The 24812-nt window shown below is 35.2% G+C and overlaps 1 protein-coding gene across 1 annotated transcript in view; it reads right to left on the bottom strand.

Annotated features, from left to right (window-relative positions):
• Positions 1–24812, bottom strand: part of CSMD3 (CUB and Sushi multiple domains 3) — an 878998-nt gene that overhangs the window by 451572 nt on the left and 402614 nt on the right. Inside the window, exons 12-13 of the mRNA XM_058668892.1 lie at positions 17067–17170; positions 3388–3500 (exon numbers count right to left, since the gene is read on the bottom strand). Coding sequence (XP_058524875.1) covers positions 3388–3500; positions 17067–17170 — 217 coding nt within the window. The remainder of the gene's footprint in view (positions 1–3387; positions 3501–17066; positions 17171–24812) is intronic.

The raw sequence follows: 24812 nt of genomic DNA, 5'->3' as shown, positions 1-24812 counted from the left end.
GAAACAAAGAATTCTCTCAGCAGTTGTTAATTATACCTTCAATGTTTCTTAGGCATTCTACAATGAAGATAAAAATAAGGACGAAAATAGCGCAGTGTTAATGGGCACCAACATGTCCACTGAAGGATAAGACAAGTATCCCTTTTCTGTGTCCTTTCTGGTTAATACGTTATTTGAAATAATGACAACATAAAAACAAGCCAACAAAACTAATGCCTTTGGTGGGTATGACAGCAGGTGGACACTTGTATTCTTTCTCAGTCGGAACATCTAATGTCACATCTTGAATTGTAATGTGGGCTAGCACATAAATCTCCTGTGAATCAGGGGGACGTTGCTGCTTTTAACAAACTAAAACATTGGTAACTTTTCAAGAATCAGTGATATTTTATTCACTTCTGCTACTATGAATAGTACTCAGCACTCTGGCATGCACATGATTAAAAACAAATGAGTCATAACTGAATAAAATATTTAATCAAATGACTATTTTATTGATTTATAGTACCTGTCATAGTCTTACTGTTTAAGATAAGTATCACCCAAACAATATAGAAAAAAAAACTGGTAAATTGACAGATTGAAGCTGGAGTTCTAAAATTAATGTCAATTCAACCAGGTATTTACGCATTATTTTGCACTCATATATAAATTTGGGTATCTCAATAAATTATAGTCTTGGAGAAGTGATCTTCAAACCACAATTTTTGAAGCCCTGGTGCTAAGAAGCAATCTTAGAACCAATCTAGCCCACTGAGGGTATCAGGCCTTCTTCTCATCACTGTTCTGAGTAACCAAGGTTTTATGGTTTTTTATTTGAGTTTATAACAGACAATTATATTTGAAATTCTTTTTCTCTTAAAACCAAGTTTCTAAAGTCAAGGTAACTAGAAAAACAACTAAAGAATCAAAATATCAAAAACTCGATGTCTAAATTAGTTTTGATTGCATCTATAGTTTTAAAAGTCTGGGATAAATTATCTAATAGAATATATATTTTATTTGTAAATCAACATGCAGTGCTACCTATAGAAAATCAAAAAAGATTTTTAGATTTAATCTTGAAAAGTTCTGAACAAGTGTTCCATTTGGAACCTACATGATACTCAACTGAGTGTGTGGCAATTATGAAACTTCTTTCTGCACACTGCATAAGCTATCTGCACATCAAACTTCAAAATAAGCCCTGTTTCAACTTTGAGCTACAGGCTTAAATTATGCAGAATGTAAAAATATTTTTTCACATTTAAGAAAATTATAATAAATTAAACTTTTGATCACAGTGTTTATTTACAGCAAATCACTAGATTGTTTACCTGAATGAATAATTACATCGAGTAAAGAGTTTCCTAGTAAAAATACAAAGACAAGTGTAACCAAACAGGATATATTTGAACCTTGTCTTGAAGGATTGATGAGGTGCAGCTATGTTAAAATGAGACCAGGGATCAAGATAAAAAAAAATTGAATACACAAGAAGAATATATATTAAACACTGTGCTAGCTCAGAAAATTATGAATAATTTGTGTTTTAGTGGTTTTGGGGGGGTTGTTTTTATTTGTGTTTTGTAAAATCATAATTTAGTGGAAAAAAACACGCAGGGTAATCTAAGGAGGTTTTGTATCCCTAAGTAATAAAAAGTTAGAGAAATATTTTAAATGGGGATATAATATTATCATCTCTCTGGTGCAGGAAGATCACCATTAGTAACCTACAGGTTAACTGAGGCAAGATTGAAAGCAGGAAGAAAAATATGGGCAATGTTTATTTAGATCTGAAATAGTAGTGTATGAATAGTTGTGTATAAACTTTGTGTGAGAATTATTTGCATGTTCTTTATTTCACAATTTATTCAGGCTCACAAAAATGCAAACTGTCAAGAATTATTTAAATTACCATTATTGAAACTGAGCAGAAAGAAAATAAAAGTGTTAATTTACAACAGACCCCCAGTGTTTGATCCTCAGCAGAGAGCTGTGTCAATATCAGTAGAACTCTTTCCTGCTGCTACAACCAGCTTGTGAATTTTAATAACTACCTTTCTTATTGAAGCATTGTCATTAATTATTAATAGTCTTTCTAAGTTTTAAATGGCTATAGATTTTCTGACAGGTAAGTTTCACAGCATGAAAGAAATGATTAAAACCAAAACAGCATAAGGCTGCCACTTTCACTTAGACATGTTCACTGGGGAGGTTGGGGAAGCAGAGAAAAAAAGGGAACACTAACTTTCAATATCATGTCAACACTCAATTTTTTCTAACCATGTTTTATTTACTAGACACGAATTTAAATGAAGAATGATTAAATTTGAAACTATAGTCAGGCTAACCCTTTAAAATGACATTCATACAGATTTCCTGGACTATTCATATTAATATACTACCGGCTTAAGTCACAAGAAAGAAACAGAAAATGAATGTGTTCTGTCTCACAGGCAGCATTGTGTACCCGTTTCAACGTGTCCTAACACAAAGCCACAACGCCATTTGAAAGTACAAACACTGATGAACAATTATTATGCAAGAAATGCACTTTCAGAGTCATAACAGCACTTTCACTGATAAGACAGAGAACAGTAATCCTTACTGCAGTAGTACTAGTAAACTCTAGGCTTGTAACAGTCAGTATCTTTTTCACAGTTTTACCTTTTTAAGGTGGAAAATGTACTGTCATATAGTTTTTCAGTCAGAATTGCAAATTTGCATTTCTCATATGTATATTTTTATCTATATATTGACTACAATAAAATTCACCATTTCAATGATATTCAGTATGCCAAAATAATTGCATCTCTTTCAAATGAACCTAAAAAGTCAACATTTCAATTATATTCATTATGCCAAAATATTTGCATCTCTTTCAAACGAACCCAGAACCAAAGACTTGTGATATACACGTAAGTAATCAATAGCATGAATCTATATCAACACTATGATGGGTAGTAGTTCTTTAACAAATATGTGGCCTGTGATTTACTTCGTAAAAGTTAAAAATCTTGAGATTAAACTCATATATCTGTTGAAAAAAATACTGCTAGCAGCAATATTTGAAGGTTTAAATCCTTCGTTGTTATATTTGTCAAATTTAAAGCAGGTAGACCTCAAGGCTTGTTTAAGAAAATTCAGGATGACAGAAGTACATGAATTGTAAATAAACTCAGAGAGAGCTGGGGGATGTAAATATATTTTAAAGGAAAAGTTAGTTTTATATAAAGAAAACTGGAATCAACATTTGTAGTTAAATAGGAAATGGTTTTGTCGGAATGTACTTATATCTGTGTTCTGCAAAGCCTTTATTTTACAGATATGATTAACTGAAAAACTTAAAAGTATTTTCTGGTGGTATTAAGATAACTATTTCCCATAGCAGCAATTCATTCTTACCTTTGTAGTTAACCTTGAAGCCAACAGATCCCACACTTTCATCTGTTTGAAGGTGTAGCCACATTTGACTACTCATGCTCACGATCAAATCTGGCACAAAGCTTCCAGTCAGCCTAAAAAAGATATGGATATAGGAAAGATTGGTTACTAAAATGACTTCTGTGTGCAAATTATGAGGTTGCAAACATTTTATTTCCTAGAAAAAATTACTATCAAACAAACTTATAAAACTATACAGTACTGTAACAGAAGAGAAACCTTGTAAGTTTTATTACTTTTTAACCATTATTTTATGTGTTTAACCAGCTAGATCTTTCATACTTCTGCAACAATTTTATTAAAATTTTAGACCATCAGAGAGCCTACTACATAATTTAGAACTGAAAAAAACTCTATAGAAATCTTCAAATATTTTTAATGCCATTAATACATCTTATTTTAAACCTCTTAAATTCCACAGACCTTCATTCTAAATATTTTGAAAAGTATTTGGGGCTGGCATGGTGACATGATAAGCTAATTCTCTGCTTGTGGCACTGGCATCCCAATTAGGCACCGTTTCAAGTTTCAGCTACTCCACTTCTGATCCAAGTGCCTGCTCATGGCCTATAAAAGCAGCACAGTTATGACCCAAGTCCTTGGGTCCCTGAATCCATGTGGGAAATCCCAAAGAAGTTCCTTGATATCAGTTTTGCATTTGTCCAGTTTTGGCTATTACAGACACTGAGGAGTGAATCAGTGGATAGAAGATTTCTCTCTCTCTCTCTTTCTGTAATTCTTTCAGGCAAAATAAATATTTTTTAAACAGAAGTATTCAAGTACTGCACAAAAGAACAAACTGTAAGAGATATCCATGTCTGCTAATTTGACATGCATAGCTGAGTCTATGTATACTTTGATAATATTTCATTCAGTAATGTATTTTTCCGAGCATAACAAGGGAAATTACTTTGTGTTTCCTCTGAAATTAATAATATTGTAGTCACATATTTGAACTGAAGCCAAGGGTCATGCAAAGGATGTAAGCAGATGAGTAATTAAGACCTTGGGGGGAAAATGATGACATGAAAACAGACAGGAAAATGATGAATTCATTGCAGCTCAAAGTTTAAATCAACAGAATATTCTAAATTACTGTAAGTGTTCCTACTTGACTTTTAAAACCACAAGGGTGCCTGGAGTATTATGTCAACGGGAAAAGTATTAAGTATTATAATAAATAAGTATTATAATATATAAATGTATTATAATAAATAAATAAACAGGAAAGAATCAAGAAAGGGGCACCCTAACAAAATGTTTTTTAAAAGTCTTAAAGAATGGCTTGCACCACAATTTGACGAGTAGAGGGCAGCATGGATGACCATATCCTGAAGGGTCACAAAAAAAAAACCCCACTTACTAAAAACTGGAAAAATGACATCAGAAAACGGCATTAGCAGTATGGCTGGGATGAGTTACTAGAGCATGATGTTACAGAATTTTTGGGACTGAATTACCAAAAGCTTAGTCATGTTATTTGAATCAGAAAAATTATTGAATATTTGAATTATTGAGCTAAGTCTTACAGTGTGAAATAGTGTGATACTGAGCTACTATAAAATATTATGGAACATGTCCGGGCCTTGGGGTTGGGGGCAAAAGCAGCTCCTGACAGTGTGGTGGCTGTCGGGGGGTGGGGGTGCCTCTGCCGGGCCGGACCCAATGCTGGGAACTCAGGCCAAAACCACTGCCAAAAGGCAGTGACCGAGTCCTTGGCTTTGGGTCAGGCTCTGCCTGCTGGCTGCCCGGCAGCAAACTCCGGGGATTTTAGAATATGTAATTGCTGTCTAGGGACACCCATGTATAATGCCAGCGTGGTGTGAGATGAATTCTAGGTGATTCCCAGTAACTGGGTCTTGAAACTTACGGGCAAGTGTGGGGACTGAGACCTGATGGTTTGGAGGGGAGTGTCCATGTTGGGGCGATGGACTGTGCCCGACCCTGTACTGGCAAGCACACACAAGAATTAGGTGTGAGATCACCTCAGACAAAGTTTCTTTGGAGAACCTTCCAACTGAACTGCAGCACCCATATGTGATCCCAGCGGTTTCCTAACTATGTGTTTATGAGGAAGGGTAAAAATGGCAGTTTCTGGATTGAGTGGACAAACATACAGAGGTCATATGAGACTCTGAATCATAAATTCTTCCTTTTAGTGTTGATTTTCCGGAATGATAGCTGGATGAATAAGTTAGCATTGCTTTCTCTGGTAAATACTAGTGATAATTATTCTGTGATTTCCTAGAAACATCTTCTCACTTTCCATCTGGTAGAATATCAACACAGGTGGTTGGAATTTTGAGTCAGCCTTCCACTTGTTCTTTTCCTCCTGTGGTTCCCCACACAGAGAAGTCCAGACTGAGAAACAGATTTTCTTACTTTTCCCTTGAGTCTCCTGTGCACTTGGAGAGAAACACTTTGGGTAAATTAAAAACTAACATTCTACACTCCATATGGAGTGTTTATGGAACTTCCTGCAAAAAAGGGCATCAGACTACTGTGTAACTTCTAAAGGAAAGGGGTATACAGAGTGGCAATTTAAATTTCCTAAGCCAAAACCAACCAACTAATCACTTTGTGACCTCGCGATAATGACACTGGCTTAATTTGGGTTGTAAGAGCACATAGAGGGCTCGGCAGCGTGGCCTAGTGGCTAAGGTCCTCGCCTTGATCCCATATGGCTGCTGGTTCTAATCCCGGCAGCTCCACTTCCTCTCTATCTCTCCTCCTCTCAGTAAATCTGACTTTGTAATAAAAATAAAATAAATCTTAAAAAAAAAAAAGAGCACATAGAAAACATAAGCAATGGCTATGTCAAGCAATATACTTCATCAAACAATCTATTTGAAACAATAAACATAGTTATAAAAGAAAGAGAAGATATGATTTTCGGAGGGACACTCATCCTATAATACTAATATTACCACAGTTCCAGCATGGAAGGATAGCACATTTAATAAAAGAAACTTATATAGGAGACCTTTAGAATAAATTAATCAATAAATGTGTTGCTCCATTATTGCTATAAATTACTAACTCTAGAACATTTTTAAAAGATTTGTTTTTATTTGAAAGGCAGATTTACACAGAGAAGGAGATACAGAGAGAAAGAATTTCCATTCTCTGGTTCACTTCCCAAGTGGCAACAATGGCTGGAGCTGAGCTGATGTGAAACCAGGAGCCAAGAGCTTCTGGATTGCCCACATGAGCACAGGTTCCCAAGGCTTTGGCCCATCCTCGACTGTTTTCCCAGGCCACAAGTAGGGAGCTGGATGCAAAAGGGAGCAACCAGGACATGATCCAGAACCCATATGGATCCTGGTGCATACAAAAAATGTAGGTACTGAGTCATCATTCCTGGCTCAACTCTAGAAGTTTTACTGCCTGAGTACCATCTTCTGCAAAGTGTGGCTTCAATTTATCTATGATCAATCTTTTTTTCCCCTTTGGTGAATAATTTTAAATTCTTGATCACCTTCTGCAGCTTTTTCAAGCAGGCAGATCTGAAGCAAAGCAGCTAGGATTCAGACTGGTACTCTGATTTGGATGCCGACATCGGTGCAGGAAGCTATCCCTTGTTTGCTGTTTCATTTAAATATAAATACAATATCAATATAAATATGTCCAGTATCCATAATAAGGGTTCCTTGACACTTTCTACATACTAGAAAATTAAGTTATCCTTCCTGTCTGGCTATGACTGCCCATGAACCAATCCCTCTTTCTTTACTTCCTCATCTCACCATTCTCTGGTAACCACTATTGTTTCTCCTTTTCCATGTTCATATTTTTCCAGACTGCCCATATTACTGGGACCATGCAGTTACTGTAAGACATATTTTTCAGACAAGATTTAGCCCTTACATTTAGTCTATTGAGTTGTTCGTATAGTGCACATGTTGTGACAGCAATCATAAGGGTAAAAGACTGAGACTCTATGGAGGTGTCACCACGTTATATATAAAAAACATGAGTGTTAACATTATGCCAAGGAAATGGAGTATACTAAATAATGTTACTATTTTTTATAGTACCATTGTAACAAAATAGGACACTAGGTATCTGACATTCTTGTTCATGATGGTAATAACCATGTTTACCTGTGGAGTAGGTATATAGTTGAGATAAAAATGGTCAACTTAAAATTTCAAATTCTGTGGTGGCTTCTACCAACATTTAAACACTTATGTTTCACCTAGAATTAAGCAGCTATTAGAACTGTATTCCTAGATAAGTTATTAAGGAGATTAGAAAGACATATATTTGCTATTTGTCATGTTAAGGAACAAATCTGGAAAGCAGATGCCTCTCCACTGTGAGCATAACTAAAATATCTTATGAAAAATGATAGTTGATTTGTTATCCAAGGGCAACCTTAGGTCAGTAATCCATTGTACAGATCACATACGGCAGAATGACCAAAGTTTTAGACAGTGATTTTGTTGACAACAAAAGCCACTGTTAGTGTGACATGTTCCAAACTTAGAGTCCTCTGTTTAAAAAGCAATGAAAATATATTAATTGATTTAAAAATATGATACGCACAAGTAAATAAACAAATGGATGGAGTTGGAGTTCAACTGTTAGATATTGAGTGCCCTCCCCCAAGGCTCCCATATTAAAGGTTTGGTCCTCAAGACAGTGGTATTAGAAGAAAAGGCCAATGCAAAACCCTTAGATGTTTGTGGGCATATCTTTGGAAGAGACCTCATACTTGATCTTCTGAGTCCTTGCAAGAGGATTGTTCTTAACAGCCTGAGACCACCTTCTGCTGTGAGGTCTTTACCAGACTCCACCATATTCCTTTTTTCACTTCAAATCTCCAAAACCACGAGTTGAGTAAGCCTCTTTGTGCCCTTCATAAGTATCTTGTCTCACATATTTCACCATAGCAACAAAAAGCCAACCACTATACTAACCACACACACATACATTATATTTATACATATATTTACATTTACATTTATATTTATTTATATTTATATATCTGTCCCTGTGTAGCTCTAAGAATTTTTAAAAAGCCTGATGTATCACAATTATGGTTATCTAGGTAACAGAATTTAAACCTTGCCCATCTAAAAGATGAAAATAATCAAAACCTATTCAAAAATTAGCTTTTTCTCAGATTTTAAAGTGCATGTGGTAGTTTTTCCTAACCAATATTATCATCAACTTGATGGCACATGTACTTCATAGAATTAATGCCTGAAGATGGAAAGAGATTATATGTGTTCATGGTATATGTAACAACTAAATGTTCTTAAATTGTTCCTTCTTAAAATGTCAATATTCACTCAGTGATACAGTCTTAATGTGCAATTTTCACTTTGGGAATAGTAAAGCGTAATGAATCACTTGGTATCATTTTATTTCCACTGTCATCCAGTAATTATTCAAACATTTACAGATCGCTAATAGATGGTTAGAAAGAACTCATGTGCTAAAGCTTAGCAACACATTGAGTAGAAATGATCTGACCATCCCCACTAGCCTTTCCAGAATTCAAGGAAGTGTATTATTATTTTCTTGGAACATGATCTAGACAGAAAACCTCAGCCAGAGAATGTTTCTCCTTCCTAATTTCACTGAGTCCACTGATAACCTTGTTAAATACTTTAGAGTTTCTTATTTTCTTAGAACCTCTGAGACACATAAAGTCGCAAGGACCTGCCAGAAAAAAAATCTATCACCCTTATTGATTGGGGGATTTGATCAATTTAGAAGTGTCCCAGAGCAAAGATGGGCTATGTCTGTGCTAAAGAGATCCTTGTGGATGCCACTTATCATTTATGTGACTATCAAATTGGAATAACATTACAGATGCATGCTTGTCATACAGACCCATTACACCAGTAGGATTGGCCACTGGTTTCTAAAATGGACTGAAAATTTAAACTGTTGATATTTGCCAGAACTCAGTTGAAGAAAACAGCTATTTTAGCAAACATTAGCTTTATTTTCCTGTTGCAATAGACATTAATACAACTCTCCCAAAACCAACTTAAACATTTTCTTTCAAAGGCTTGAACATAATTTTTTTCTTTCACTTTATACACATATATACTATGTGTGTATGTACATGTGTGTATGTGTATATGTATGTTCTATGTGTATATATTATATATGTGTGTATGTAATTGTTCAATAAGCTAAATGAATTCCATAATAACTTTGCTGCACAAAATCACTCCATTGGAGGCTTTGGGGTCTTCAAGTCATGGTATAAAGTGTCTTAGATCATTCTTATAACATTATCAAGAATATTTAAAGAGTTTTAATTTGTATCTGGTACATCTTTTGAACCTACTAATTACATCTTTTATACTTCTTTAATACATGTTTATTTACAGATTGAATCAACTCAGTGCTCCTAATGCACCCTAATCTTCCTAGTCTTTCAACAACAGAATAAAAGCATAAAAGCCCTAAATGAATGCAATCAGAAATCTTCCTAAAGCACTGAAATAGAGTATGAACAGAAGACAAGATCTATTAAAAATCATTTAGGCAAAAGACATTACATTTTTGGTAATCACTCAATACACGTGGGTGTATCCATTAGGGGAGACAACTATAGTACCCTGTTCCATCATGTTTTTGTTTCATCCAAGTATGTAACTTTGACTTTTAATGGAGAACACTGAACATTCTTTCTCCTCATGCAACACTACCAAATGATGCGCATATTCACTTTGGAGTATGTACAATTCACCATGGATGACTACTGCCAGGAAAAACAGTTTCAAAACAACCCTGAAGCAGAAACATCCAAATAATACAGAAAGTGAATCAGCATACTAGAAGGATAAATATCGAGTTTTTAAAATGATGAAACCATATAAATTTTAGCTCATTTAGATGAGTAGCCAGTAATTGTGACATTTATTTCTCTTATAAACGTAAGCTTTCGGGGCCAGGCGGCGTGGCCTAGTGGCTAAAGTTCTCGCCTTGAAAGCCCCAGGATCCCATATGGGCGCCGGTTCTAATCCCGGCAGCTCCACTTCCCATCCAGCTCCCTGCTTGTGGCCTGGGAAAGCAGTCGAGGACGGCCCAAAGCTTTGGGACCCTGCACCCACGTGGGAGACCCGGAAGAGGTTCTGGGTTCCCGGCTTCGGATCGGCGCACACCGACCCGTTGCGGCTCACTTGGGGAGTGAATCATCGGATGGAAGATCTTCCTCTCTGTCTCTCCTCCTCTCTGTATATCCGGCTTTCCAATAATAATAATAAAAAAAAAGTAAGCTTTCAGAAACACTAGTTTATTGACTAATTTAAGAGCATATGTGTATGAAGCTATTTGTTATGATTTTTTGCCTTTATTAATAGTACACTTACATACTGTGATGTACTCATAGAAAATTGAACTTGTCTAAGATTGCAGCACATTCTTTGACAAAGTAGCTAGTCAAAGTATAAGACCCAAATGAATTCTAAGTAAAAATAATAATATATTGATAAAATTGATGAAAAAATATTTTCCATTTATCAAAAAAGATTGTTATTCATTAAAATATCAAAATAAGTGAAATAATTTAAACAAATCATAATAGCACAGAAATAATATATATGTGTAAGAATTTTTATGGAAAGAAGAGTTCCTAAGAAGATTGTTGCTGGCTGATACTAACATGTGTCTGAAATTCAGATTTTCCCTTGTACTAACTTTTTAAAAGAAATCAGACTTTTCAAAAAACGGAATAAAAGCATGTTTGGAAAGTTCCACCCAATACGTTTCACATCCTACAAGATGTTTTTTCAAGTTAGATGCCACCAGTGCATAGTCACAAAGTTTCTAGAAATATTGTAAGGCTACAAAGTGATTTTTAACTCTTCATTTTGCGATTTTGCACTTAATCTTTACAGTATTAAAATGAACACAGTAGTGGTTGTATGAGAAAGCTTATCACTAGCCTGATAGGATATCTTTCTACAACTCCCAGTCTTCTGTTCTCCCAATGAGATTACTGAACCAATACTCAGCATCTCCCTTCTCCATGAATATGAAATGAGACGGTAGAGTACCTGTACTTATGTTACTGTTATATCTCTCCAATAAATTACATACATCTCCTTGTCAGTCAGATGAATCTAGATGTAAGTGTGAACATAGCACTTGGAAAAGTCTGTGAAAGGTTAAAATAGTTATTTTGACAGTCCTTGAAAGATGATAGTGTGACAGCTCAAATATATCACCTGGATTAATAATAAATGGCCAAGTTCATGTTCTTACATCCATTGACACTGGTATTAAACCATCATGAAGTTGTCAGAAATGAAAAAGGATCTTTCAAAGTTGGAAAAGGAATGACCTCATGTAACTCCATCAGAATGAAAATGAGTAAGGCAGAGATATCATGGAGTGAAAGAGTCAGAGAATATAAAAAGGGAATAGATACGATGTAACAAATAACAGAAGCAATGTATATCTGAACTGTGAGTTTAAACCGGCAACTCAAATTTATTTCAGGTATCTAATAAACACATATAGAAACACATCACTAGAAATGCTATCTAATTATAGTGCTTTTTCCCTTATTAAATAATTTCATTGCTGCAGCTGGTAAGGAAATTTCTTTGGAGTCAAAGCCTCAAGATGAATAACTACAGCACAGTTTAATTATTTTGAAGTCACTCAAGTATAAAGCCACATGCTTCAAGCTTCATGGAAAATTATTCTTTATAAAAATTTTTATTAGGGCCCAGTGTGATAGTGTAGCAGCTCATGTCCTTGTCTTGAACCTGCCAGGATCCCATGTCAGTGCTTGTTCTAATCCCAGCAGCCCTACTTCCCATCCAGCTCCCTGTTTGTGGCCCACCAAAGCAGTCAAGGACAGCTCAAAGCCTTGGGACCCTGCAATCGCGTGGGAGATCCTGGCTCCTGGCTCCTGAGAGAAGAGTCCCTAGTTCCTGGCTTTGGATTGGCTCAACCAAGGCTGTTTTGGCCACTTGGGGAGTGAGTCAGTGGACAGAAGATCTTTCTGTATCTCCTTTCTGTTAAATACATCTTAAAAAAAAAACAAAAAAACAAAAAACCTCAGAAATATTTTTAACCCCAAAAGCAAGCCTCTCAAACATGTATGAGGCTCAAGAAAACATGAAAAACCAAAAAGATACTTTAGATGAATAAATATACTGCTAATTAAAATGTTTAAATGAAGGACAGTTTCATGTAAAATATTTTTTCCAAGTATAGCTTTTAAATACACCTAGAAAACTTTGCAAAGTTACATAGATAATCCTGTTTCTAAATGTGGGCAAGATGGACTTGCTCCTTGATTTTCACCCCCTGGAGAGATCCTGCTCTCCCTTTCTTCCACCTTAGTGTTGCTCAGGCATGGGCCTGCATGGTGGGAAACTGCGTCTCTCAGACAACTAGAACTCCAGAACATATAAATAGAGGAACTGAGAGTAACCTTCAAAATTGCTACAGAAATTTGAAAGATTAATTCTATATTGGGTGAATTTCACATTCTATGAAATTGGCTAATTTATATCTATTTGTGTTTTATACCATTTTTTAGGATTCTTCTTTCTTTCACATTACACAAATACCAGTTCAAAAGAAATTGGAACTAAAATACATTTATTTCACTTCTTTGCTTGAGAGGTACTATTAGAGAACACACTAGAATACATGTTCCTGAATTCCTAGCTACTAAGATAGCATGAGTCTTCTTTCCAAAGTTACGCCAATGCAGTCCCACACACACCCCTCCTGTGAACTTTAAGGCCAAATGGGCTACATACAGGGAAATGTAAACATGTTTAATGTTCAAGCTGAGGTGTCCACAAATGTGATGCAGAATGTATTTGAGCCTGAAACATGAGGTTGGTCCACTGCAGCCTGGAGATCGAGCTTGACTTTATAATGTCTTCACACATCAAAAAAGAAAAAACAAAGTGAAAACTTAGCATTTCAGATCAATATAAAAGTACATTTGATAAGGTAGAATGGTGAGGCTGGTTATGTTATCACATGTGATAAATAATAAATAAATAATTCAGATACTTGATGTGACTTTCAATGTACATTTTTGGCTCTCTCCTTTGCAAATCCATGGGTGGGGTTGCCACTGAAAAAATTAAACTTAATAACAAAGATAAATCAATTTCGTTCAAAGTTGCATCAGCTTCTTTTGTGGATAAATGTCCAGTAAGATCTCTTATCAAAGTGCCTTAGAGTTCAAAGCAACTTTTGATCTAACTCAAAGTCTATGAAATCTCTGTTAACTGGTCAGTCAGCTTATATTTGAAGATGTCTATAAGGTGGCATGAGCAAGTTCTGTTCAGTTATTCAAATGTATGACTGATATTTTCAAAATGAATGTCTTTTCAAAGAGAAAAATAAGCTTGAGAAACATATACTAAAGACAGAAATATCGAAGGTTACAAGTCAACAATGTTTTTCAAAATTATTGTAACTCTCCAGAGTGAGAAATATATAATAAGTAATGAATCACAAGTGCTCTACAAACCAAGGACCATCTGATAATAGCAAAGTGAGATTAGAAGAGATTTAATATTGTTTTACTATAATAAAAGCAGAAAAAATGTGTATTCTAGACTATAAATTATGCTTTTCTTGTTTGGCCTTGCTTAAGAAATAAGGATACTTCCCAGTAATATGTTCATTCTTTTCTTTAGTCCTTTATTGCCCATCCAAATTTAACACTAACTTTCTCAAAATATCATTTGTAGGCTTATTATTTTCACCTCATAACCCATGCATTTACTATGTATTATTGATCTTATTAATTAAAACAAATTTTTAATATTCACGTCTCTCTACCCTCCAATACAGAAAAAAATACAGGGTGTCATATGTACTTAATAATACATACTTTTAAAAGAATGATGAAAACATTAACAAAACTTCATTTTTTGAAGCAATTAATTGAGAATATTTGGAGATTCAAAACTTTGTGAGATTTGAAGAAAGTGGATTGCAGCAAGCACATATAGTTGCTTAAGGTAGAGTTTTGTTTTTGTATAATCAATAATTACATTTAATATATAAGGACCTAAAAATATAGAGGAATTATCTAGAAATTATCTGAAACAGTATAGGAAAGATTTCTGTCATACATTCATTATAAATTTTCAGCAGTAAACAAAAAAAGATACAACCCTGTGTACGTGCTAACCTTCACCATGTGAAGCGGCAGGTGATGCTTAAGTACCTGAGTCCCCATCACCCACAGGAGACATCTGAATAGACTTCCAGGCTCTAGGTTTCGGCATGGTCCAACTTTGATTATTGCGATTATTTGGAAAGTTATGCCACATATTGGAGATTTCTAGGTTTTTATGTATGTCTATCAGTATATATGCATACAGCTGTATGTCTATGGATTGCTAGTCTTCAACTGTTGGAACACATTCAATTATTTTCTCTTAGTTCTCCCACACTCCCACCCACATGGGAGACTTGGATAAAGCTCTGGCTACTGGCTTCTACCTGGCCCAGCCCTGGTGGTTACAGTCATCTGAAGAATGAACCACTACATGTAAGCTAACTCTCTCTCCTTCTCTCTCACTGTCTCTCTCTTTCATCTTTACTTGTAATTCTTTCAAATAAACTAACAAGTCTTTCACAAAATAAAATATAAAACACACTATTTGATAATAGCAATAAAACACTTCTAATGCTTGTATCAGCTCTTCGCTAATTTCTAATACAATCTTAAATATAATGAAAACAATTGGATACAAATTCAAAAGGATATCAAGTAGGAACAGTATATTTTTTCTGGAAGACATCAACAGAAAGTGAAATGCCAGGCTCAATACAACATCAAAATGCTGATAATGTTTAAGCCTTGAAGTATTAGAAACTGAAGTTCAACTTTTATGTTAAAGCAGAGCCCATCAGAGAGCAGCGACAGTGCAAGTATTTGGCCTCTGGCCTGCCTTGGGGGACTCCTGAGTTAAGTTTCTGATTCCTTACTTTGGGCATTTTTGAAGTGAACCAAGAAATGAGATCTCTATCTGCATTCTCTTTGCTTCTAAAATAAATAAGCATAAACTATAAAAACAGTTCATGAGGAAAGTGAAAAGTGCAGATGTTTTGTTTTATTTCTCTTTCCTGGAGTGATAATCATCCATATACATAATATTGGAATCTATGACACACTAGTAGTTACTATGAGCTTAACCCTTGACGTTAGTGTAAGAATCTGGAAACATAATACTAGGACATTTTCATCTGAAATTAAAAACATAAGATTAGTTTATTTTAGTTCATTTATAAGTAAAAAAATTCACATGGTAAAGGTATTATCTTTAGGAGTTGTTTATGCTTAAAATAATTTAGAAAATGTGTGGTCTATAGTGATGGCCTAGTAAATACTTGCATTGCATATGCCAGGATCGCATATGGGTGCCGGTTTGTGTCCCAACTACTCCACTTCCCTTCTGGCTTCATTTTTCTGGCCTGGGATAGGAGTAGAGGATGGCCCAAAGCACCCAAATGGGAGACGTGGAGGAGGCTCCTGGCTCCTAGCTTCAGATCATCGCAGCACTAGCTGTTGAGGCTACTTCAGGAATGACCCAGTGACAGAAGATCTTTCTCTGTTTCTCCTTCTCTTTGTAAATGTGTCTTTCCAATAAAAATATTCATTTTAAAATGAATGAATGAATAAATAAACCTTTTAAAAATAATTTAGACATTTTTTAAAAATTTATATCAGTAGCTCTCTTTGGTGTGCAAAGAACCACATGGTGAGTCAGCTAAAACATAGATTGCTGCTTTTACATTCCAGGAATTCTGATTCAGTAGGTTGGGTATGGGGTCTAGGAATCTATATTTTGAACAATGCATTGGGTAACTGGTGAATTAATGATGCAGAGAGATCCCAGTTTGGGAATGGCCATTTTAGAGCAGAGCAAGGCAGAACAAAGTGAAACCACATGTTTTTAAGATTTATTTCATTTTTTCATTGAAAAGTTAGATATACAGGGAGGAGGCAGGACAGAGAGGAAGATCTTCTGTCTGATGATTCACTCCCCAAACGAACACAATGGCCGTTGCTGCGCAGATCCGAAGCCAGGAGCCAGGAACTTCCTCCAGGCCCCCATATGGGTGCAAGCTCCTGATTTCAACTTTTTTAAAAAAGATTTATTTCTTTTTATTGGAAAGTCATATTTACAGAGAGAAGGAGAGAGGGGGAAAAAATCTTCCATCCATGTGTCTGCAACGGTGATCCAAAGCAGGAGCCAGGAGCTTCTTCTGGGTCCCCCACGCGGGTGCGAGGTCCCAAGGCCTTGGGCCATCCTCAACTACTTTCTCAGGCCACAAGCAGCGAGCAGAATGGGAAGCGGGGCTGCCGAGATTAGAACCAGTGCCCATATGGGATCCTGGTGCATTCAAGGCAAGGACTTTAGTCGCTAGGCCACGGCACTGAGCCCAAACCACATTTTTGTTGTTTAGAAGTAATTTGTTTAGTGGATTTTTGTTACACAATGCCAAAGGAAATAAGAAAGGTGAAAGACTAATAGAGTTTATGTTAGTGTAAATAACTGAAATACTTTACTTCTATTGGTGATAGTGGGAGGGATCAAAGGAAAGAAGGTGATTTGACAATAAAATTAGACAAACATCTGATACGTTAGTCAAAAATGAAAAAATTAAGAACTTACACTTGAAGCACCGTCCTAGGGTCTCCTACTTCACCTCCATCACCAATGGTCAAGGTGTCATAGCCAATCTCCAAATCAAATTCTTCAAAATTTATCTGGATAACCTGGCAACAAAAAAAATATATCTTGAATATCTTGCATGATTTAATAAAAATAAACTGAAAGTAAGGTGAAAAATTGCACAAAACCCAAATACCTTTACATATACATAAATTTCATATTACATGAAATTCATATTATGGCAGCAAATCATGTCAGAGTATTCCGAAAGACCAGTCTGTACACCATTGCCTGACTTTTTTATTTGCTGTATTATACCTCCTCTATTTAGTTTATAATGAAATAGCGTGGCTTGTATTTAGAGAATATTCTTATTTCAAGCAGTTGAAGCATGACCAACGTTGATCTGCTTTAATATGGCTTTATAAAAAAGTATGGGTAGTTGGACAGTGTGATGGCTTTCCACAAAACTGCATAAAATCTTTATGCAGTGAACCTAGAGAAACAGGGCATGCTATTATTACGCATTTTTAAATAATACTTCTGCATAATAATATAATATGAATGTAAGAATAGATGTAATGTAATACATGGATACAATTCTAATAATACTATGATATTTCCTTCCTTCCCACCACTCCTCCCCTTTCTATCGTTTTCCATTTTTCCTTACCTCTCCTCTTCTCTCCCTTTCTATATTCTTTTCCAGTCTTGTGAGCTTTTGAGGTAAATTTAAGATATATTTATTTATTTAAAAGTTAAGATTACAGAGAAGGAGAGACAGAATCTTTTATTATTATTATTATCATCATTATATGATACAGTTCTATTGGCCCTGGGATTTCCCTTATTCCTTCCTCAATTTCCTCCCCGCTTAGAGTTCCTATATATATATATATATATAATTACTAAAGTATAGTTCTTCATACACAGTCATATGTCCATTATTGCGGGTATAGACAATGGTAGAGAGTCCAGCATCTTATTGTCAAGATATAGTAAACAGTTTCATTGACAGTCCATCTTTAGACAGACTTTTTAAAAAATTTATTTCAAATGCATATTTTTAATTTTTTAACAGAAATAAGAAAGAGATAAATATTTTCCAACCCTGGTTCTAAAACCAGGAGGCAGGAGCTTCTTGCAGGTTTCCCACAGGGATGCAGGGTCCCAACAGCATAGGTCATCCTCTGCTAGTTTTACAGGCATTGGGTAGGGAGCTAGATGGGAAGCGGAGCAACCAAGACATAAATGGGTACCCATACGGAATCCTGGCATTTGAAGGTGGAGGATTAACTTGCTGAGCCACAGCACTAGGCCCATATTACATTTTCTTTATCCATTTATGTAACGATGGACATCTTCATTTATTCCTTATATTTGCTCCTGTGAATAATATTTTGCTAGGGGTAGCATGAATCTTAGGTAGTATAAGCATGTTTTTCTGTTTTTGTACACCCTTGCTGATCGCATGATTTTATTGTAGATATCTTTCAATTTTTGATTCAGCTCATTCCTAAATATATATTTGTGTGTGTGTGTGGATATAGTGAATTGGATTCCTTTCTTAAGCTTAGTTTAAAACCTATAACTTTACTGAAATGGCTTTCAGTTCTGAAAGGTTTTAGATTTTTCCATGCACAACATCATGTCATTTGAAAATAGATATGGTGACTTCCTCTTTCCTAAATTTTCTGTCCTTTACTTCTTCATCCTCCCTGATTGCTCCTGATACTTCGTCCATCTCTACACTGAGTAAGAGTGTTCAAAATGGATGCCCTTATATTTTCCAGATTTAAGGGAAGCTTTTTTCAGCTTTTGCCATTCAGTATTACAGTGCTTGTTAGTCTCCCACAAATAAGCTTCATAAGTTTGAGGTATGTTCCTTCTGTACCTGATTTTGGAGTATTTTTTCTTTTATAAATTATGAAAAAGTGATGACTATGCTCAAGTACTATATTGAATCTATTGAGATGAACACATCTTTTTTGCTCTCCATTTTGCCAATATGATTTATGGCTTTTATTGGTTTGAAAATGTTAAACTATTCTTACATTCCCACCAGATCATGTGGTATGATATCAGTTGGCCAATATTTTTGCTGAGATTTTTGTACCTATGTTTATCAAGAAAACTGGTTTGCAGTTTTCTTTTTGGTTTCTTGTTAGGTGGATGAGGGAGTGATGCGAACTTCATATATAAGTTTTGTAATTGCATCCTCTTCAGTGTATCAGAACAGTTTCAAAAGTATTGGAATTAGTTCTTCAAATTAAAATTGCATAGGAAAGCCATCAAGCCCTGGACATCTTTGATGGGACACTTGTAAAGATGTCTTAAATTCCACTGCTTGTTATGGGTTTATTTAGAGTGTCAACATCTTCTTGATTTAATCTTCTTAGCTTTCATGTACCTAAGAACTTAGCAATTTTCCCTGAAATTTTCATTAGTTACAGTTTTACATAGTTTCTCTTGAAACTTTACATTTCTGCAATATTGTTCGTAATGCCTCCCTTTGTACCTATATTTTTATTTGAGTTTTTCCTCTCTTATTCTTCTCTTTTTTTCATTGTTAATTGGCTAAAGGTTTGTCTATTTTGTTTATCTTCTTAAAAATCTAAATTTCCGGACCGGTGTGGTGGCCTAGCAGCTAAAATGCTCGCCTTGAACACGCTGGGATCCCGTATGGGCACAGGTTCTAATCCTAGCAGTCCTGGTTCCCATCCAGCTCCCTGCTTGTGGCCTGGGAAAGCAGTTGAGGATGGCCCAAAGCTTTGGAACCCTGCACCTGCCTGGGAGACCTGGAGGAAGTTCCTGGTTCCTGGCTCCGGATCAGCTCAGCTCCAGCAGTTGTAGTCACTTAGGGAGTGAATCATCACACAGAAGATCTTCCTCTCCCTCTCTCTACATACGTATATGTATGTATATATATATATATATCTGACTTTGCAATAAAAAGAAATCTTTTTTAAATCGAAATTTCCATTTTATTGATACTTTATTTTCTTACTTCCTGCTCTGATTGTTATTATTTCTTTCCTGTTGCTGATTGGGAGTTTTGATTTTTATTTATTTTTCTAAATCTTTGAGATGTATTTATAGACCATTTACAGGAGATTTTTTTCTTTAGTTTAATGAAAGACTTAATAATATGACTGTTCCTTTTAACACTGCTTTTATTGTATACCATACATTTTGATTTACTGTACTGTCATTTTTATTTCAAGAAGGTTTTTGACTTCCTTATTGATTTCTTCATTATTTCTTGATCATTCAGTAATATGCTTTTAAATTGCATATAATTATGAATGCCCTACTGTTTTTATTGTTGATTACTAACATATTTCTTGGTTGTCTAAAAATATATGGAATGATTTTAATCTTTCTAAATTTACTGAAACTTCATCTGTGGCTTTACATAGAAAATATTACATGTGCTGATGTGAACAACGCACTGTGTTGTTGCCTTTAGGTGGAATGTCCTATAAATGTCTATTAGCTCTACTTGCTCAACAGTATGTTTCAACTATGATATATCTTTATTTTTCCTCCTCTCTACTTTTAGAGATATTAATATCTCCAGCATACATCTGGCTGGTCTTGTGTTATGGTTTTTATATCTTCTTGTTAAACTTTTAGCAAAAAATAATGCCTCTTTTTATCTCTTACACAGTTTTTGATTAAACGTCAGTTTTATCTGATATCAGGATAGCTACTCTTCATTTTTCTATTTGCCTTGTGTGTATCTTTTTCTAGTCCTTCTTATCAAGCTGTAAAATAGTAAAGTGAGATTTTGAACAGAAAAATCAATGAAATGTAGACAGGAAATTTTGATAAGCAAATCTTTTCTAATCATTATATTGCAAGTAGCATGAGAAGATTGTTGTAAAATTGTCCCTCTTTATGGATCCTTCTATAATATCTAAAGTAACCAAATTTTTCTTCTGTTTAGTTTTATGCAATATGAAAATGAAATGAAGTAGTAATATAAAAAATCACAAGTGATCATTATTGTGATATGAATGCCACCCCTATAAGTTTAACTGCTAGCAGGTCTGGAAAATTTAGTAGAAGAAAATAATGCAGATTAGCACCAAAAAGCACATCATTCATTTCTCATATTTTACTTGTCCTGAATTACTGAGAGTTAAGAGAGACAGGCAAGCAAAGCATAGTATTTGCAACGTAGGACCGAAGAAACTAGAATAATCAAATATGTTTTAAAATAGTTAAATGATTTATAATTGTATTGACGTCTTTCCTACATAAACTATTGCCTAGACTGCCATTGTAGGAACCTTGATTTAATTATATTTATAGCATTCTATTTATTGACAGTTATGCTAAACATTTTAAGCTACTAGTGAAGTTAATTAAAATTATTACTAATTTCAACCATTGCCTTTCCTAAGGTGTTAAATTTCTAAATGACACTAGATACTAAATGTTTAGTAGACCCTGTTCTAATAAGCTCAATACATGAGTTTTTCAGGGCCATTGTTGTGGCTGCAATAGGTTGAGCTGTTGCTGCTGACACTGGCACCTACCATCTGAATGCCTGTTCAAGTCCTGGCTGTGCTAACTCTCACCTCCTTCTAACTTGTAACCCATGCGGGAGACCAACACAGAGTTTCTGAATTTGGGGATTAGACTGGCCTAACCCAGGCTGTTTCACCCACTAGTGAGTGAACCAGAGAATGGAGCTTTATGCCTCTACTCTGTCAATTTCTATATGTCTATTTATCCATCTCTATCTGTTGCTGAGCCTTTCAAATTAAAAAAAAAAAAAAAAACTTTGGGCCCGGCGGCGTGGCCTAGCGGCTAAAGTCCTCGCCTTGAAAGCCCCGGGATCCCATATGGGTGCCGGTTCTCATCCCGGCAGCTCCACTTCCCATCCAGCTCCCTGCTTGTGGCCTGGGAAAGCAGTTGAGGACGGCCCAATGCATTGGGACACTGCACCCATGTGGGAGACCCGGAAGAGGTTCCAGGTTCCCGGCTTCGGATCGGCGCGCATCGGCCCGTTGCGGCTCACTTGGGGAGTGAATCATCGGACGGAAGATCTTCCTCTCTGTCTCTCCTCCTCTGTGTATATCTGGCTGTAATAAAAAATGAATAAATCTTTAAAAAAAAAAAACTTTAAAATTAAGAGTTTTCATATGTATTTTGTTATAACTGGTAAAGAATCTATATGTTTTAATTTTTACTTTGTGTACCACACACAGTTTAGAACATGACTTGATAATATTTGTATTTATGAAATAGTGGAGAGTTCCACTTAATACTTTGTACCAATGCATTTTTAATGGCAAATGTTTATTTTGAGTGAACTACAGGGCTTAGAACAACACCTGCATTGTTTTACTTTGCTTCCAACAGTATATACAGTGCATGTTTATGCCTTATTTTTTTCCAGCCAGGTTTGAATATATTTTTTTTCCTTGGAAAGCATGAATCTTGGTAGAATACATAGAATTCTTCACAAAGGTATCTTATTCTAAATTGCTTACTATTCATTGTATCCAAAGTGTAGCCTATGAGACTTAATTTGAATATCAGTCAACCATGTATCTTAGGCATTTCATTTAAAAAAAAGATTGTGAATTCTGGCACAGGCTGATAAAAGATACATCTCATTTCAGAGGAATAAGTGGTTTTACTGAACATTTAGAGGAGCATTGTACAACAAGGGAGAAAAATCTTGCCAGCAGTGGGATCCAAAAGCTGCAGAACCTTACTTATATCAAGGTAAAACTATAAAAGAATGAAATAGACTCTTCTACATTCCAGGCTTATCATGAAATGTATTTCATTTCCAGAGAAGTTGGCATTCACATGTTTTTTTTTTTCAGGAAACTATGATACAGCTGTGCACACCATGGACCACTATGCAGCTCTGCTTTCTTTCCTTCAGAATGGGAGTTTCATGGCAGCTATCATCTTTGTTCCCTCTCACTGCATACTGGATGTGGTAACTAGCATCTCCCTTGGTCACAAGTCTTTAGATAGTAAGTGTATGTGGTTGTAATTTAGAAGCAAATATGTCACAGAGTTTCTTGGCTTGTCCTTCCAAGCATTAAATATCGGAGATTGGGGGTATTATATATTAATGCAGATAAAAACATATGCTTCTTTTAGACATTTTCAAAGCAAATGAAGATGAAAAAGGATATGCCTGGATGGAAATTTGATTGCCAAATAGCAAGATTCTGGCAGACACTATTTATGCCTTTCCAGTGATGGAGCTTGGTTTAGCCCCAGTCAATGTAGCCATTTGGAGAATGAATTTGCAGATGGAAGATCTCTGTCTTTTTTTCTATCTCTGTAACTCCGACCTTCAAGTAAATAAATAAACTTTTTAAAACATTTCAAAATGGATCTTGGAGTTGAAGACATTTCTTATTTTGGTAGTAGCTGATCCTTGCAATAGGTATTGTTTACACATATAATTAGTAGAGCATTCAAATTATCCTTTGACGGTGTCTAACTAAACAAATTAACACTATTCCAATATTAATACCCAGTAATACTCATTACTGAGGCAGGACAATGTGACTAAGACACAAGAAAAGCCCAGAATTTAAGACTCATCTCTGTTCCTAGGTATTGTTTTGGGCAATTTTTTATACATAAAAGAATGTTTATAATTAATGTTCTAATGTTGAAATATGTATTATATTAAAAACTTGGTTTGTAAAACAATATATACCTTATTTGAAATATATATCCTCAATTGTCCTTTATTACCTAAGTTAAACTAATCTAAACAAAAATTCTCTTCTGTTCACAGTGCATCTTGAGAGTGAGGTTCTCTTTTGTGCAACTGCATTATTAAAAGGAAGAGTTTCTCTATCATATTTTATGATATTACAGCATCCCCTTTTGCAGCATTACATTTGGATGAAAAGTTACTCTAACATTAATAACTCTTTTTCCTACCTGTGGTGAAAATACAGAATACACAATGCATATATAATTAAAATAGAGAAATTTAAAAATTAGTATTCAACTCCATGTCAAATAATTAACGTCATATCCAATAGCAGTATTTTCTTAATATGCTTTACAATCCTTGATGTGAAAGCAAGACATAGACAAACCATACATAACACCCAGGCTGAGTACTTCAAGATATGAACACACAGGAATTTGCAAGAATAGAGATGAGACCACCAAATCAGGGAAAGTAACTTATTGATTTTGTTAAATATCAGATACCTATTCATTGTGCATGCCTAGAATAATGGAGTTTAATACTTTAAGAAAACATTTCAATAAGAAAACCAGTGAGATTTGTAAAGGTTAGGAACAGTCAAAACTGCTATTAAATGGGTCAGGAGGCTGAGAAATAAAAAGTTATCACCTTTAACAATCTCCCTTTTGTCAAGAATGGTCTGGTTGAAACTGTAAACATAGCCATTTTCCCTCTTCTGTTTGTTTGGTCACTCTGTTGTTTTAAATCAAGGCCTGTACTTTATTGGTTGACTTTTCTGAATCCAAACTTGGTAGCACTGTTAACCTGTCTCTGGTTTCAGTTTATTCCTAATCTTCTGCTCCAAGATTGCTCCTTCGAATAGAACTATTTACTCTCTGTAGTAAATACCATAACTGCTCAATACCAGTTTAATTTGAATGCCTGTTTTTTTTCCTACTATGTATTCTATGCCTACATTCTGTCTGTGCCCATATCTATACCAATATCTATAATTCTTCTACAGTACTTCTATTTATGAAGCCACTCAGTCCACACAT

Source organism: Ochotona princeps, chromosome 9, assembly GCF_030435755.1.
Source record: "Ochotona princeps isolate mOchPri1 chromosome 9, mOchPri1.hap1, whole genome shotgun sequence".
Lineage (NCBI taxonomy): Eukaryota > Metazoa > Chordata > Mammalia > Lagomorpha > Ochotonidae > Ochotona > Ochotona princeps.
Note: the sequence above shows the minus strand (reverse complement) of the source record. Positions and strands in the feature narration are given on the sequence as shown.